At 50.4% G+C, this 15,193-nt stretch overlaps 1 protein-coding gene across 5 annotated transcripts in view; it reads left to right on the top strand.

Moving 5' to 3' along the window:
- The window catches only part of LOC144146118 (uncharacterized), a 123,332-nt gene that overhangs the window by 56,481 nt on the left and 51,658 nt on the right, over nucleotides 1-15,193 (top strand). For all 5 annotated transcript variants that reach the window (XM_077678069.1, XM_077678070.1, XM_077678068.1 and 2 more), the window contains exon 2: nucleotides 5,155-5,434. In XM_077678069.1, the coding sequence (XP_077534195.1) occupies nucleotides 5,185-5,434 (250 nt within the window). In that variant the 5' untranslated portion in view covers nucleotides 5,155-5,184. The remainder of the gene's footprint in view (nucleotides 1-5,154; nucleotides 5,435-15,193) is intronic.

The raw sequence follows: 15,193 nt of genomic DNA, 5'->3' as shown, positions 1-15,193 counted from the left end.
CCTTCAGAAGCTGTTTTGATAAGACACATTACGTAATTATTCCCTTTGCATGCTGATTTTCAACAATTCAATGCTTTCCTGCAGCGTTAAGCAATATTTCCGAATTATAATATCATCTGCGAGATCGTCAGAAATATCGCCTGCTGGCGACAGAAGTGTCGTCTTCTCGCGTAAAAATACGCTGGCAAATCTGCTAGGGTAACAATACGCGAACAGACGATACTTCTGACGGTTTCGCAGACGATCACCACACGCCACCAACGGATCAAACAAGACTCTCCTGGTCTGCGGGTGTTAGTAAGTGTTCATTAAGCTTCGCGCAAATCATATTTTGCACATAAGCCATCAAGGAACACCACGTTTTCTTCACACCACACGCATCAAAACCCGCAAAGCTGCACCTAATTCCACACAAAACACCCCTGAACAACTTTCTGACAGCTGGATTAAATTGGTTGGCACTTGGATTAAATTCGCTGACACCTGGATTAAATTCGATGGCATTTGGATTAAATTAGAAGGCATTTGGATTAAATTGGCTGGCGCTTGGATTAAATTGTATGGCGATTGGATTAAATTGAGCGGGAAAACCTGTAGTAGTAATCATGCCAAATCCACCCTTGCACGTCGTATTCAAAGCTGGAAAGCTGCTACTGTGGGTAGCACAGCATATATCACCTGAAAGAAGAAAAAAAAAACTAGTAATTGCTGCCGAAAGCTTGCTCTGGTTACGCAACTTTTTTTTTTTTTTACCGTCGTCATCTTCATAGAGCAGTGTTGCACCGGGAGAACCCCCTATCCACCGAAAACACCCGCTGCGGTGGCTCAGTGGCTAAGGCGTTGCGCTGCTGAGCACGAGGTTGCGGGTTCGATTCCCTTCCGCGGCGGCCGCCTTTCTGATGGAGCCGAAAAGCGAAAACGCCCGTGTGTTCGAGATTTCGGCGCACGTTAAAGATCCCCAGGTGGTCGAAATTATTCCGGAGCCCTCCACTACGGCGCGCCTCATCGCCTCCGTTGCGTCGGCGCGTTAAACACTACAATCAATCAAAATATCCACCGAAATCGAGCGGAGCCTCCTGTAGACGCTGCAACACTTCACACGGGGCATTCTTGCGGTGAAGCAAACTTTCCTACTACGGTGCCTGTTGTATTGGCGTCCCGCACTTACCGCGCTCATCGGTGTTCGCTTTGGCGCCGTGAGGGTGACGACAGACGTTCGCGCATAATACCGTCACCATTTCGCTAAAAATGGTCGCGGTTGAGGCATTCGACCAATCACGTGTGCTCTGAAGATCATGCGATGTGATGATGTCATGAATTCCCATCACGTCGCGGCGCCGCCCGAAATTTAACGCAAATGAACGTCGCCATGAGTCAATTTTTATGAGTACAGTTGCACATCGTTGTAACGAACACTTGTATTGTAACGAAGACTTATATAGCAAATTATCGGCTATAGTTAACTAAATGCGAACTGTGGTTGGTTACGCTTCATTGCAGCGACACTTGTTCTTTTAATAACGAAACCGAAACCGCGTGGCTGTAACGAAGAACTACAGTAGAATCTCGATAAACGGAAATGGAATTGCCGTTTAAACGGAACAGTAGCCTCTAAGTTGGTTGGTTTTGTATTCAGATAACTTATTAAAACTCTCGGTAATCGGAACTAAACTTTCTGCGTCACCGTGTAAACGGAACCAGAAATGAAACTTAGGAAATCCATTGGCATGAGAATCAGCTTTTTACGGTTCCGGCTGTTTCGGTTTTTTTTTTTTTTTCCTTCGTGTTTTTTAGCCTCGCTGGCCTCGTAAGCCTCCTCTCGTGAGCGGTTAGCCGTTTCAGCGCAACGAATGCAACATCGCAGTTCTTGTTCTAGTCGTTCGGTCTCGATTCAAGACGCCGAGGTTACAGGGCTCAGATGCTGCCGCCTCGTTTGTGTCATTGTGGTGCTATTCGCGCTTCATTACCGCGTTGCTGTCTTCTAAATTCGGTGGTTCGTAAGCACTCGCGAAGTTGAGGCCTCTAGCCTCCGTGAAGATGCAGTTGCAAGGACTCAAACAGAATTAATGGATGAATTTTGTAGTGCACAGCGACTCATTGTTGCCAAATCAACTTTGTGAATGCTGTGCCTAAACCTCTTGTAGTTTTCTTGCTTTCTGAAAAACTATCAGCTACATTCACCTTCTAGTGCTTAGAGTTCCATGAAATGGTATTATGTATATTATGTATGAAATGGTATTATGTATAGGCACATAAATTTGCACTTACACACATCTCTCTCAGTAAACGGAACTCCTGTTAAACGGAACTAATTTTTTCGGTCCCTTGAAGTTCCGTTTATCGAGAGTTTACTGTATTTGGTTTGTGCGATGCTAAGAACTCGAAAGCTAGCGCCAAAAGAGCAGAACAAGAAAAATTGAAAGATAACACAACTATTCTTTTTAATTACATGAAAAAACTTGGGGAAAATGTTGGTCGTCCGGCGCAAAAGCGCATTGGAGTGGTTGGTTGCGCCACCTCGCAGGCCTGTTTTGTCAAACGAACTTTGTTCTGAAGCAAAATGGAGAGACGCGCTAGTTGGTGAACATCCATGAGTGAAACTTAAGCGCAAACATAACACAGGGACGAGAAAAGGAAACGGCACCAGCGCTTCCCTTTCGCTGGTGTCGTTTCCCTTCCTCGTCCCTGTGTCTGTTTGCGTCTAAGTTTCACTCATGGAACTTTGTTCTGTTTTAGTTTCACATTCTCATGTTCCGGTACGTTTAGTTTGAATATCCACAAGGGGAAAGGATTACCCGGTTTATAGTGGGTTCGAAGCCTAGAATAATGTTCTTGTATGTAGGGTTTTCACGCTAGCCAGATTGCCTGCTTGTTAAAGCCAATTTTTACCTCTACAGTTACAACAAATATCTGATATAACGAACTAACTAATATACTACCCTGATACTACTACGTTATAGGTTCGACTGCTGTAAACCGCTCTTATAACGAAGTCCTCAGGGTGGGACACTGGCTTTGTTATAAGGGGTATTTTGCTAAAAGCGGATATGACTTGCTTTGTATACACTGCAATGGGGACCATAAAACGCTTTTTATAACGCGATATTTTGTTAAAACGAGGTTTTTTTTTATGTTTATTTTTCTCTATCGCGGATTTACTCCTTAGTTGAGCCAGAGCCATCAGTGCTTTGGCTGAGCCCGTCAGATTACCTGTAGTGCACGCGAAGTGTAATTGTATCAATGATAAGCAATCACTGCATTGACAGAGGCGCACCTGTACACCCGTCCTTTTATTCTCCGGTGTGCCGTGGGGCTGGCGGCCGGCAGTAAAGGGCTGACTTGGAAGAGCAGGTGACACCTGCGTGCTCCCACAGACGCACGAATCTCCCGACGATAGACGGTGGCCGTATACTCGTCGAGCGACCCTCTTCTTCCGGGTCTTTGTTTCCGGCCACTCACGCCGCCGATTACCACGCATGCACGCAACGACCTTTCCGATCCCTCGCTGTCGGCACGCGAGCATCTCGCATCTGCCCCCCGTCAGTGATGGGAACCACCGTCCCCTACATACCGCGACTGTGCCCATCCATTGCATTGCCAGCGTTCTGCCGTGTCTTCCTGTTACGTGAGGGGCTATCTCGCATTTCGCGCGTTGCTCTATTACCCTGCAATCACGGTAAACATTTCTGGCGTCTTGCATGGGAGGCTTGGAGCCATAGGAAAGGGGGGTGGAGAGAGAGAGAAGCTATTTTTATGACAAGGTGGCATCGGCGACACTATAGTTCACTTTACAAGCTTAGTGCTGCACTACGGATGCTACACGGCTTTCAGCAAAGCTGCCCAGCGAGCACGTCTAGCTCGCCGTGGCATTCTAGTGAGGCCGGTTGAAGAAAAGCGGGAATGCACTTAGGGACTATGGACGGACATTTCCGATCCCCCGCTGGGCAGGTGCAACCGTTGCGGTAAGCCACGTAGCTGCGGTCTTGCTGCACGCAGTTTGCGGTTCATCTACAGTTCAGGTCGCCTCCTCTTATGTGAGCAACATATAGCTGGTTCTAAAACAAAATCAGGAAATACATATATAGAGCCACTTGGGCTTTCGTGTATACGTTACGCGGACAGTCTGCTTCCGTAGAAAAAGGAGCAGCTGCGGTTCTTCTTGTTCACTGCGAAACAAATCAAGGTGCTGAGGGTCTCCGTTGACGCAAAATCACACGGGAAAACAATTTCCCTGCGTGGTTCTTTTGATTTGCCGTGCTGACCCGCCGCGGTGGCTCAGTGGCTAAGGCGTTGTGCTGCCGAGCTCAAGGACGCGAGTTGGATCCCCGGCCGTTACGGCCGCTTTTCTGATGGAGATGAAAAGCGAAAAAGCCCTTATGTTCGGGATTACGGCGCACGTTAAAGATCCCCAGGTGGTCAAAATAAATCTGGAGCCCTCCACTACGGCGCGCCTCATCGCCTATGTAGCGTCGGCGCGTTAATCCCCACTATCAAATAAATCAGTTAATGATTTGCCATGCAGATAATGCAGAAGCAGCCGGACAGACCGCACTGCCAGTCGTGGCCGATAGGTCGTTGGCGAGAGGCGACATATCGTCCTGCAAGTTCAGCTCCGATGTTGGGAAATTGCCGACGGAGGCAGTTCGCATGGCATTTCGTGCTGCGTGAACCTTCAACGACCTCTGCGTAGTTAGGCACGAACCACGCTACGCTGATGTGAAACCGCTCGATCCAGCTGACCTATAGTATGCTTCAGCTCTGCTCCTATCCTATTCCCCTACCTTGACTAAACAGCGCACACAGAGCAGGGAATGGCTGAATTCTTTCAACAAACGAGAATTTTGTGGCCTACAATCGCTTTCCGAATCGTTAAAACGTCTAGCTGCTCGGTAGCTATTAACCTTGCGGGGAAATTTTCCGGTTGCCTGGCTGCCTGCCCGAACTGGGTGCTGGAGAGTCAGAATCGTTTGCTAGAGGTGGGAAGTAGCCGCTTTTGTTCCGAGTCGTCTGCCCAGGGGTTTCTGTACATTGGTCCCGTCGGAAGTGCCTGTCATTCTGTTCGGTTTGCGCGATTAATCAGAGATTTACAGTGCAGTCGTTTCACCTGTCGTGCCTAACCTGGTTCCCTTCGTTGTTTCCCCTTTGTGCACGCAGTCGTCGTCCGGCACGGACGGCGGCGCAGCCATGAGTGGCCACGACCCGGCAGCCGCCACCAACGGCAGCGGTGGAATGCCGCCCCCGCCATCCTCTGCCGCCACGCCGGGGGGCTCCCTGCGGCCCCCGAGCAAGCTGCGCAGGCCCACCACGCTCACCTCTACGGGGCCGACGCCCCACGGTGCCAACACGGGCCCGTCCCCGCTCAGCAGCGGAGGATCGGGCGCCAGGACGCCCCTCTCCGCCGCCTCCTCTCTGTCCAACCTCAACGACAAGTCCGGTGAGCGACCCTCTCACTGCGCCTTAGCTCTCTCTGAAGGCCCGTTCGCACTTGCGACGAAAGCGTGCGAAAGCGACGGGAATTCTGTCGCGCGACGAAAATTGGTCCCGACCATTCGACCAAAACGATCGTCGCGCGACAAACGACGGAATTCCCGTCGCGTTCGCTCGCTTTCGTCGCAAGTGCGAACGGGCCTTGACTGGTATCGGGAAATGGTCACACGTGCGGGGAGCGATGGGAGCGACGCGTTTCCGCGCGCGTTTTCTCCCACTGCAGAACCGGTCCGGCAGCCTTCCCGCAAGTTCCTGGCCGCCGCCGGACGGCTTCCGGAGAGGGAGAAAACGCGTGCGGTAGCGCGTCGCTCCCCGCATGTATGTCTGGCCCTGAACGCGTTTTTCCCGCAGTTGCCATCGTCTGCCGCGATGGGTCGCCTTCACGCCTAAAGATGGGTTACGTTAATAAAGCACGCATATCCCCGTAACCATCGTAAACTGCGTCCCTTCACTAATTTTCTAGCGGGGGACAGGCCGCCGACAGATACTTTGTTGTCGCAAACAAATGTTGTAAGCTGCAGGCATTCGCCTCCAGAATATCTTTAGTTGGAGGTGCGCCACAATTGAAAGTGTCGCGTCGGCGTACAGGGTAAAGTCTAGTCCCAAACATTAGAACGCTCTTGCGAATTGAAACCCGCCGGTTGTGGGTGTTCGCCGATCTGGCGCGAAGCCATATGGAAGAGGAGAGGAACCGCGCGCTCAAAATGCGGCCCTGCACAGGCTTGGCACTGTTCCAGTTGGCCGTCAGCGATGCCCTTCGCTCGAGTGCAAGTGGGGACAAGGTCGAGTGTTTGGCAACGGGCCAAGTCAGCCGCTGAAGGTCAAGTGGGGACGTGACCGCGGGTTCAGGTTATCGCGTTAGTAGCTGCGTTTGTGCAGTTTTAAACGGACAGACAACCGATTTTTGTGGAGCGCATGCCTTCTAGCTCACTTGAAAGCCAGCGTTTTATATACTGGGGTGACCGCATGGGATTTCCAAATAAATAGGCGGAAATAATTTTAATTTTGCACTAAAATTTCTGAAGTCTGAATGGGGGCGCCATATTGTGCCAAAACGTGACACTACCGTACGGGTACAAACAACTCTGTCGGTTTCAATGTGTAATTCAAAACCCGAATAAAGGAATAAAATGTGATGGTTGCTAGCACTCCTTTTGGCGGGCCACGTATGGCTGGTAGATCTAAAAATTCCGATTTCGAAAGTTCTAGGGCGCGCTATCAGTAAAACCGTTCCGGGTTGAGGTGTTTTAAATGATGCCCTTTTATTAGGGATAGATAAATTATACTCGACAAAAATCGGTTGTCTGTCCCCTTGAAGAAGGGACGCTTCGCCTTGCACGAGTGTTGCTGTTCACGAGCGTCGAGCGAAGAATGCCGAACCTGTGCATGCGACGAAAACAAACCGCCCAAAATGCTTGTGGGCGATGCCTTTGCACGAAGGCTCGCTTCAAACCTATCAAAACCCATCGTCAGTATCCGCCTCATCGTTCCGCGCCAAACGTGAACGCGCCAAAGGGACCAAACGGAGGCGGACTAGTGCTAATAACGCATTACTGTTGCATGAATTTTATTGATCGCTCTCACAATTTTTGTTTTCAGTTGACCCTGTTTCGGTTTGTTTTAATTTTGTTCTGGTTCTTGCGTCTCACTTTTTGTGAGTCTTTTTGCAACTTAACCGCAGTCGCTTGACGGCGCCACCGCATCTCTGTAGTCCGGACTACATGGTGCGAACTTACCCGCGAATTATTCAGTGCTGGGACGCTGCTCGGTACGCAGAGCGATCTATTTTCGCTGTTGCGGCAGGTCGTAAAATGTTTTGGGAGACCCAACTTTTCGTGCGAACACCGCTCCTGCGGCGTAGTCCGGCCGGACCCGTGGCCATTAGGAACACGTGCAGCTAGGTGTTCCCGCCACCGAATTTGCAAATGAAAATCGCACCGTGTATATGGGCTTGTGAAGGTCTGTTTGGTTCGACAGCCGGCCTCTCGCATAGGGTGACGAGCTGCGAGCAAGCGGCAGAGGGGGCAATTTATTTGCTAGCAGGAATTCTGGTCAGATTTTTGTACCGGCATTTCGAGAAAGCGCAGCGAGCCTAGCCGCGTCGTCTGGGCAAGTCGTTTAAGAACTGGCGCGTGCCCTAACCTACAAGGCCATAATCGCAGGGGACGTGGGAGGGCTCTTGTGTGTGGAGAACTGACCACCAGTCGTTCGCCCGGACAGCCGCCTATGTGCTCTGTTCGTTACATGCGTCTTTATCTCATTCTCCTGCGTGGGGTATCTGTTTATGATAAATGACGCCAGCCGCTAGAACAATGCCTAGCACTTATCGGAAACAAGGACCGCGTAATGTTGCAGTGATCGATGACCAGTGAATGGCCCATTAGGGATTCACTCCGTCTTTAATCCTTACGAGGTCATCCGCGATGTTGGGCCAGGCCAACCGCCATCGCCCGTCTGTTCTTTTTTTTTTTTTTTTTTTTTTTTGGGGGGGGGGGGGGTCTTTTATCAAAACTGGAAAGCTTACGCCTGCTACGTCAAATGGGGATGGCTGTAGTGAATTTTGTGGTGGTTAAAAACGTTGGGAACAGCAGCGAGATGAAAAACGGAAATACGTTGGAAATAAAATGGAAATACTAGACACAACAACGCGGGTGACATCGTGAGTTACTGAAATGCTCTGCATTTAAAATGTGAAGAGAAAGGACCGAAAGGAAAGGACAAAAAGGAAAGAGAACAGTGTTAAGCGAAGGGAGAATACCGAAATGGCAAACACAAAAATGTAGGCATTACTATATACATCGAATGTCACTCGTAAGGGATAAATGCGTTTTTAAAGTCCAGTGTCGAGGAGAAAGATGAGCAGAGTATTTGTGCCGAGATACGAGTCGTTGCTGTGGGCCCAGGATTTAAGGAAGTGGCTCAGTTCAATGTTACTGCCACGTCGTACAAGAGACATGTAGGGAGCACAGCGGGGAGTCGCGGTCAGATGCACAGCAAATATTCTGTGTTCTCGCCCAGCGCGCGTCGGGCATACACAGTGGGGAATCTACCCACCCAATCTTAAATTCGAAGCTTCGGGTGTACGCCACGTTCAGGCACGGACGGTGCGGCGTCTTGTCAGTCCTTTTGTTGGACCGGGCGAAAGCGGAATGCCCAGTGAGCGTCAGTGGCACGCAGAAAATGGATATCTGTGGTCAGGGTCCAGCCACTCCGATATTTACGCAGTCCGTCCAGTCACGGAGAGGCATGGCTGTTATGGTCGTGTTGCCAAGATGAAACTTTATTCTGCAGCTCAAGTCCGAGCCGCCCTGTATGCCAGAATGACCGAGTATGCACTTGAATGAATACGTGATGGCCCGCCTCGCGCTAGTCGGTTCCTTGTCGTAGCAGAAAGACGAATAGGACGCCAAACGGACGAAGACGAAGGAAGACACAGACACAAACAGGCGCCAATTACCCTGTTGGCGCTTGTTTACCGACATATTTCGTGTGTTCCTTAGATATGTAAGCAATTTAAAAAACAAAAAAAGCATTAAAAACAAAACAGGTCTTCTCTCGTTTTATTTTTTATTTTTTTCCAGCCAGGATAACACTGAACAAAAAAAAGCAGCATCTCCGGGGAAATCTGTTGTGAGGCGACCAATCTGCGCAGTGAGGGAAACGCTTTCTGAAATCAATGCCTTAAGGTGAAATCGTCCGCAGATTTGGAGAGCGGAAAATCTGGTGGGACCTTTGTGATTCTTTTCAGTGTTAAGGGGAAGAATTCATCGGACACTTAAGATTTGAAGGCGAAAGCCAGCGATTATCGAATACCTCTTCACTGCTGCATCGTGTATGCTGCTGTGGAGTCACGTTCACCTGTCATGCGGCACGCACCCGGATAATTCTTGTTCCATCCTGGCGCGGTATAGGGTTAATGCTGTAGTTGCCACACTTGGCTGCGGCTCTTGGCGACCCGGGTTCAAATCCCACCCGAACCCACATAAGTGCCTAGGCCTATGTATATTTTATTTTTTTGTTTTCTTTTTACTGTGGCCGTAATTTGGTTTCGTTCGTGTAGTCGCCAGAAACTCCCGTCACTTTTCGCGTTTAATGAAACATCCAAGGCTGTCGCCTTAAGAAGTATGTCGAATTTTTAATAGATCTGTGCAGAAACGTCCGTTTTCAATTTTTTATATTTTTCTAAAAAAAGCACGAGAAACCCCCCTCCCTTTTTTTTTTTTCACGCCCCTCAAAATCTGATGAAAACTTGCATCACTGGTCTTCCTTGATCTTCGTCTGTTGAGCACCCTATTCGTATTTCTGCTAGTAGACAAGCTGACTGGTGTACATGGATAGCTTTCTGAGAGGTTGGAGGACGCCTCGTAAGTCCCAGAAAATCGCTTATTTCCGCGCATGGTGATGAAATGAAGTGCAGCTACTACCTCTGCAGCGGTACGAGGCCGTCTGGAAGCCGAGGCTCATACTTGATGATGCACTACCCCAACGACATCTGTGCGCCAGCAGTGCCAAATAAGTCCGAGGTATAGCGGAGCCGTCCGCATAAAGGGGTCCCCGTAAGTGCCAAAAAAGTACTCTAGCGTAAAGAACTTCAGTGCACGTGTAGGCGTCGATGACGTTTGCCTGATTCCGGGAACTGTGATGATGATTATGTTCCGCGGCACGATCGTACACGGTGGCAAGGCTGCCACTGAAAATTTGCCGGAAGAGTGTCTCTTCCATGCCACGCGGAGTGGCTGGTATATCACGCGTAAAAGGCAGAGGCAAATGGCGCAGTAATGTTCGGAGCAGCTCTAGCAGTTGGTAGGAAAGCACCGAGATTCTCGGTAGAATTCCTGTTGTTGAGAGACGCTGTAGACAAGAGAGCTTGTAGATGACAAGTTCTGTATAGGACCCGAAGGCTTTTGCGGAAGAAGCCCAGGAACAGGGAGAGCAACCCCAAGAATTGCCGCTAAGCATGCGCATAATACGCACTAAGGACAAACGCCGCAAGAGCATGTGCCGATTCAGCTAAGCCGTTACCTTGATTGGCCTCTTATGGGTCTTTCGCGTCTCCTAGCTTCCGTTGAACTTTCGTCTCACCTTCCTCCTGGGACTGAAGTCACTTCGCAGCGCCTAGGATGCCTCCTCGTCATCAGGATATTGCCTAGTCAGTGTCCGCCTACAGATCCTGAATTCCCGGTCTACCAATTGGCTGCCGTCGTTTTCGGGGGCGGTTGACGATGCTAGAGTGAACTAGAATATTCTAGTTCACTCTAACGATGCTACACAGGCTGGCACGCAACCTTCGATTCACTGCCAACAAGACGGATGGCTTGAGTTGACATAGACCACGTCATCTGTGACTATCGTTTTCGTGGTCTATTTTAATTCCCCGTGCGTGGTTCACAGCGTCATTGCCAATACCTAACAAGCCAGGCCCACGCGGTGCATCTATACCCACTCCTTCACCTGCCTTCACCACTTTTCGACGACAGCCGCCACTCTTTTCCACAGGCAGCTGTAGCCAACAGCTAAGCGGCCAGTCGGCTCGAAGAAAGACGAATGGGCGTGAAATGGTCCGCTCGTCGGTAAACGAACAAATACGTCAACGATTCGGTCCTCCTCTTGTCGCTGTGTGCCCGGAGCGGAAAAGAAACGCGCCGTGCGTGAGAGCGCGGCCGCTAGTGTGGAAGCCCGGCAGCCGGGACCACCGGCGACGAACGGCAATTACACCGGGCCTCACGTACGCGGAGGGGAATAAATCGGGCGCTATCGAGCACTCTCTCTCTCTCTCTCTCCCCGATGATGTCGGCCTCGAAGGGGCAGCGCCGAAGACAGGCTGCGCGTGCGTGCCCTCGTGGGCGTTCCTTAACTCCTCCCCTCTGGCAGCCTCCCCTCTCTTGGCAGCTGTCTACTCTTGGGAAATATCCAAGACGTGTATACTATACCTGCCGTGGGCTGGTTCCTCTTGCGTGCGCCCGTGCTCGTTGGTGCGTGTGCGTGTGTGTGTGTCAATACGAGCGTGAACCAGTCTGTGGGAAATCGGACGGGCGAATCGAGCGGCCAGGAGCTTGCGGCTATTAAGGCTTGTCCAACCGTGTCCTTACTCTATACCCAACACCGTCCTGATAACAAAGGCCGTGAGGAACGTCCCGAAATGAGGCAGAAAGCGCACTTTTCTGTCAATAAAGTCTAATGAGGTAGTACGTTGTTGGGCTAGTTGGTCGATCATACTTAAGGCATCCCTTAAGTAAACATCCTTTAAATAAATTTCTGGCAACTCATACGCGTGATACTGGGGACGTATATTCATCCCTTTAACCCTTGTGTATGGCCACTTGGAACACTTTGAAGTGAGGGGGCAGTACGTAACTGTCTCGTCTTGAGCGTTGAAACAAAAAGGCGAGCATCGGAAGGCCGAGCGGCGGGGGGTCGAACGCAGCTTAATATTTAAACTGCGAAGCCAAGTGGCCCCAATTTCTCGCCTCGGGAACTGCGTACGCATACGCCCCTCCTCCCAATCTCATGGGCGTCTTTTTTGCTACACGGGGTTTAGAACAGCCCTTCCTTGAAAGCAGGGGATTTTCTCGGCCGAACGTCTTGAGTGCCTGTCGAACGAATGAGGACGCGCGTTGGTGGCAGTGTATTTGGTTGCGTTAGCTGTCTGCTGTGCGTCGGACGCCTGGCAGCTTCATTGAACGACTCGCAGGGCGAAAAAGTCGGCGTCCCTGAAACGGAAGGGAAATAAAAATTGGTCGCCACCCCGCCCTGTGAAATTGGATGTCCATCCAGCAAAGCTGTTGTAAACCACTACAAATGGTGATGGAGGAGAGCGTGAAATGTTTTTCGTCGTCTCGGCGGGCTTGTCGCTTGCGCACGGCTAGTTAGTATACAGGGTACCGGCACTCTTTTCTACAATCGTTCCGTGCCGCCGCCATGCTCATTGGTCAGTTCGCATCACGTGACATTTGTTTACACTGCGACGGTTCATGGGCGCCGCCATTTTGTTGTTTATGCGTTTTAGTCGGTCAGCTCTGGTAGGCTTAGCTTGTCCTCCCCGCTCTTCGGCTGCGCGCGACTGACGTAGTTCCGAATGCGAATCGAAGATGTAGCTGCATTCAGCAGCAGCAGAAGTGTGTCCGAAGATACTTTATTTAGTGGCATTAGTCCTACCTTGCCGTCAACGATAATCTGCAAACATAATCTTTGAGGAACACATGGGTGGGGGGCAGGTCGCATTGTTCACAGGCGCATTATCATCCATAATGCGGTTTCGCTGCTTGTTTTGTGGTTCCCTTAAAACGAATTCTGAGCTCTATGCTGTGTTCCTGACTATACAGCCTGACGCATGCGCTCTGCGTCTTAGGCCTTGTCAAAACCGTTAGGGGGTGGAGGTATACAGCTTTGCTGTGAAAACCCCATTGTCTGCGACGTGGCACGTGGATCCACAGCTCTTGCCTCAGAAATTGAACATGCAAGTCACGCCGCTGCCTCACTCCGGGGCGCAGCAGTCACCAGCGATCCAGGGGCTCTGCGCGCCGCACCTCTGCCGACGCTGTGGCCGCTTTTAGGTGTCGAACTCACAGGAGCGCTCACGCCTTCGCAATTGCTGCATCGTAAGGAGTGCTTGGGTGTCCTCGTACTTCATTGCTAAAGGGCAGCAGTAAAACGAATTTGGGGAGGAATACTTGAAGGATGCGCAGATTGGCTGCAGGAGCTTCGTTGAGAGATGTACTGTCTATGTATACCGCCTATGCGGTTTTTTTTTTCTTTTCGGGGTGTTTGCTATATTTTTTCTTTTAGCAAAATAGTAAATGGGCTTTAGGAACTTTGTGACTTGGGAAATGCTTTTGCCGAGTCTCAGTCTGTTTTAGGACCCGAGAATTCGCAAAATAATTTTCGGCGTTTTTATTTAGCACATTTTATTTTTAATTTTTTTTTTTTTAGAATTATAGTGCCTGTATAGTTTTTCTTTTTGATGAGATTACACCAATACGCCTTTCTGGGCTGAAACGCTCGTACATGACTTGACTCCGGTTAGCATTCAGCTTCTTAAGTATTCGAGAGTCCCGAACTAAGCTTGGTGGGCTGCATCGCTTCTCGCTTGTTTATTGTAAGTCGGAAAATGGGTTAATTTAGTGCAAAGACAGGACGCGAACACGCCAGTTTGCTCCCGTTGCGTCTGCGTATATTCGTCATGACTACGTGCACGGCTGTGCCGTCCTGACTAGAAGAGTAAAGAATTGCTCTTACCCTGGGGAAGTTGCAGTAATAATTGCGCATCCGATTTAGAGCCTTGGAGATTGCTAATGGGCAGTTAACGTGCCCGTGTCCAGTGAACGTGCACATATATGGGCTTGGACGGAAGGTAATGGGAAATTACGGCGGATCCACCGGGAGGCCCACCTCCATGTCTTTAGCGTGAGGACGGTCGTGAGCCTCGCTAATGGGAATTCCGCGACTTGATTATATTCGCGCGCCAATCCTTCTGCCGTGCGGGGCGTCAAAGCTTGCGCGAGAACGTGAAGTTGTCCTTTATCAGCCGACGTTGTGAACAAACGCGTTTAAATGAGACAACTTTACGGTGGTAATGCGTGGTGCGGGGTAACGGTGGTGCATTGCGTGGACTTCTTCCGATGCATGCTTCTCCGCCAGGCGCCCGTGGTGTCAGGCCTGCATAGCCTATATTACTTATAAGACACGCCGACATTTGTGTGCGGCGTTGGGTCCGGTAACCATGGGTTCTATAGCACCCACCGTTTTCGGGGCAAACAAGGGCGCGGCTCTCGAGAAGCGTTGGGAAGCGTCCAATGATATCTGTCCACTGGCAGTGTACATATCTCAGCCGTTGGGGTAAACAATGTGCTGCTTATTTCGCAGATCACGTGGTAAAGCAGCCTTCATGAGTGCACCAATCGGAGGGAAATAGGAAAACAAAAGAAATCTTACGACCGCGAGGGTAGCGGCTAAATGAAAATCAACGTACAGATGCACGTATCCAAGCCACAGCCGTAAACGAGGAGGCTGTAAACCGTAAAATCGCCCCCCACGCACCTGCAGGAGGTTGGTTTCTAATGGGATCGCCCAAAATTTTCGCCGCTGTCTGTCATCGGTTGGCGAAGCGATAGTCAACTGGCTTTTCTTTGTCACCGTTGACGGAAAACCTGAAGTACGCGCTTCCGTAATGTATAGGACATCAGCACACGTATTGCTCAGTCCTCCTGCGGTGTTTGAATTGACGTCAACGGCGACTGCAGTGAAGGGAGCCCGTTGTATGTACGCTGTACGCACCCTGAAATAGTGGCGTAAGTGGTCGTTAAAGGACAGAACGAGAGAGTGGGCTTCATGGGGAGTGTTTGGAAAACTGTAGAGTATACGTGGAATTTTTTGCCCACGCCCGCACTGCGAATACTAATCTCTCGTGTGTGTTCATCTCCCCCGTTCACTAACGAGAACCTGCGCAGTCGGAGGCATGCACATCAAGGTCGCCCCGCCGAAGTGACGTACGCGTATGAATGCGCATACGCAGCCAATGCAACCTCGCTGCTTCTCCCGGAAACTGTGACAGGTTGCGCAGGCCCGTGCTTGCGGCTTTTTCTCCCCGCTTTCAGCTAGTGAGCCGTTATAGCAGCCAACGGTTCCGGCGCGACCGTAGGCTTCGCTTGGTTGCGCGCTGAAGGTGTAGCGCTAGGCCGTTATATTTGGGAACTATTTTTCAGATTTT

The sequence above is a fragment of the Haemaphysalis longicornis genome, unplaced genomic scaffold (genome assembly GCF_048455015.1).
Source record: "Haemaphysalis longicornis isolate Haplotype H1 unplaced genomic scaffold, Haemaphysalis longicornis Haplotype H1 scaffold_7, whole genome shotgun sequence".
Taxonomy (NCBI): domain Eukaryota; kingdom Metazoa; phylum Arthropoda; class Arachnida; order Ixodida; family Ixodidae; genus Haemaphysalis; species Haemaphysalis longicornis.
This window is presented reverse-complemented; position numbering and strand designations above follow the sequence as displayed.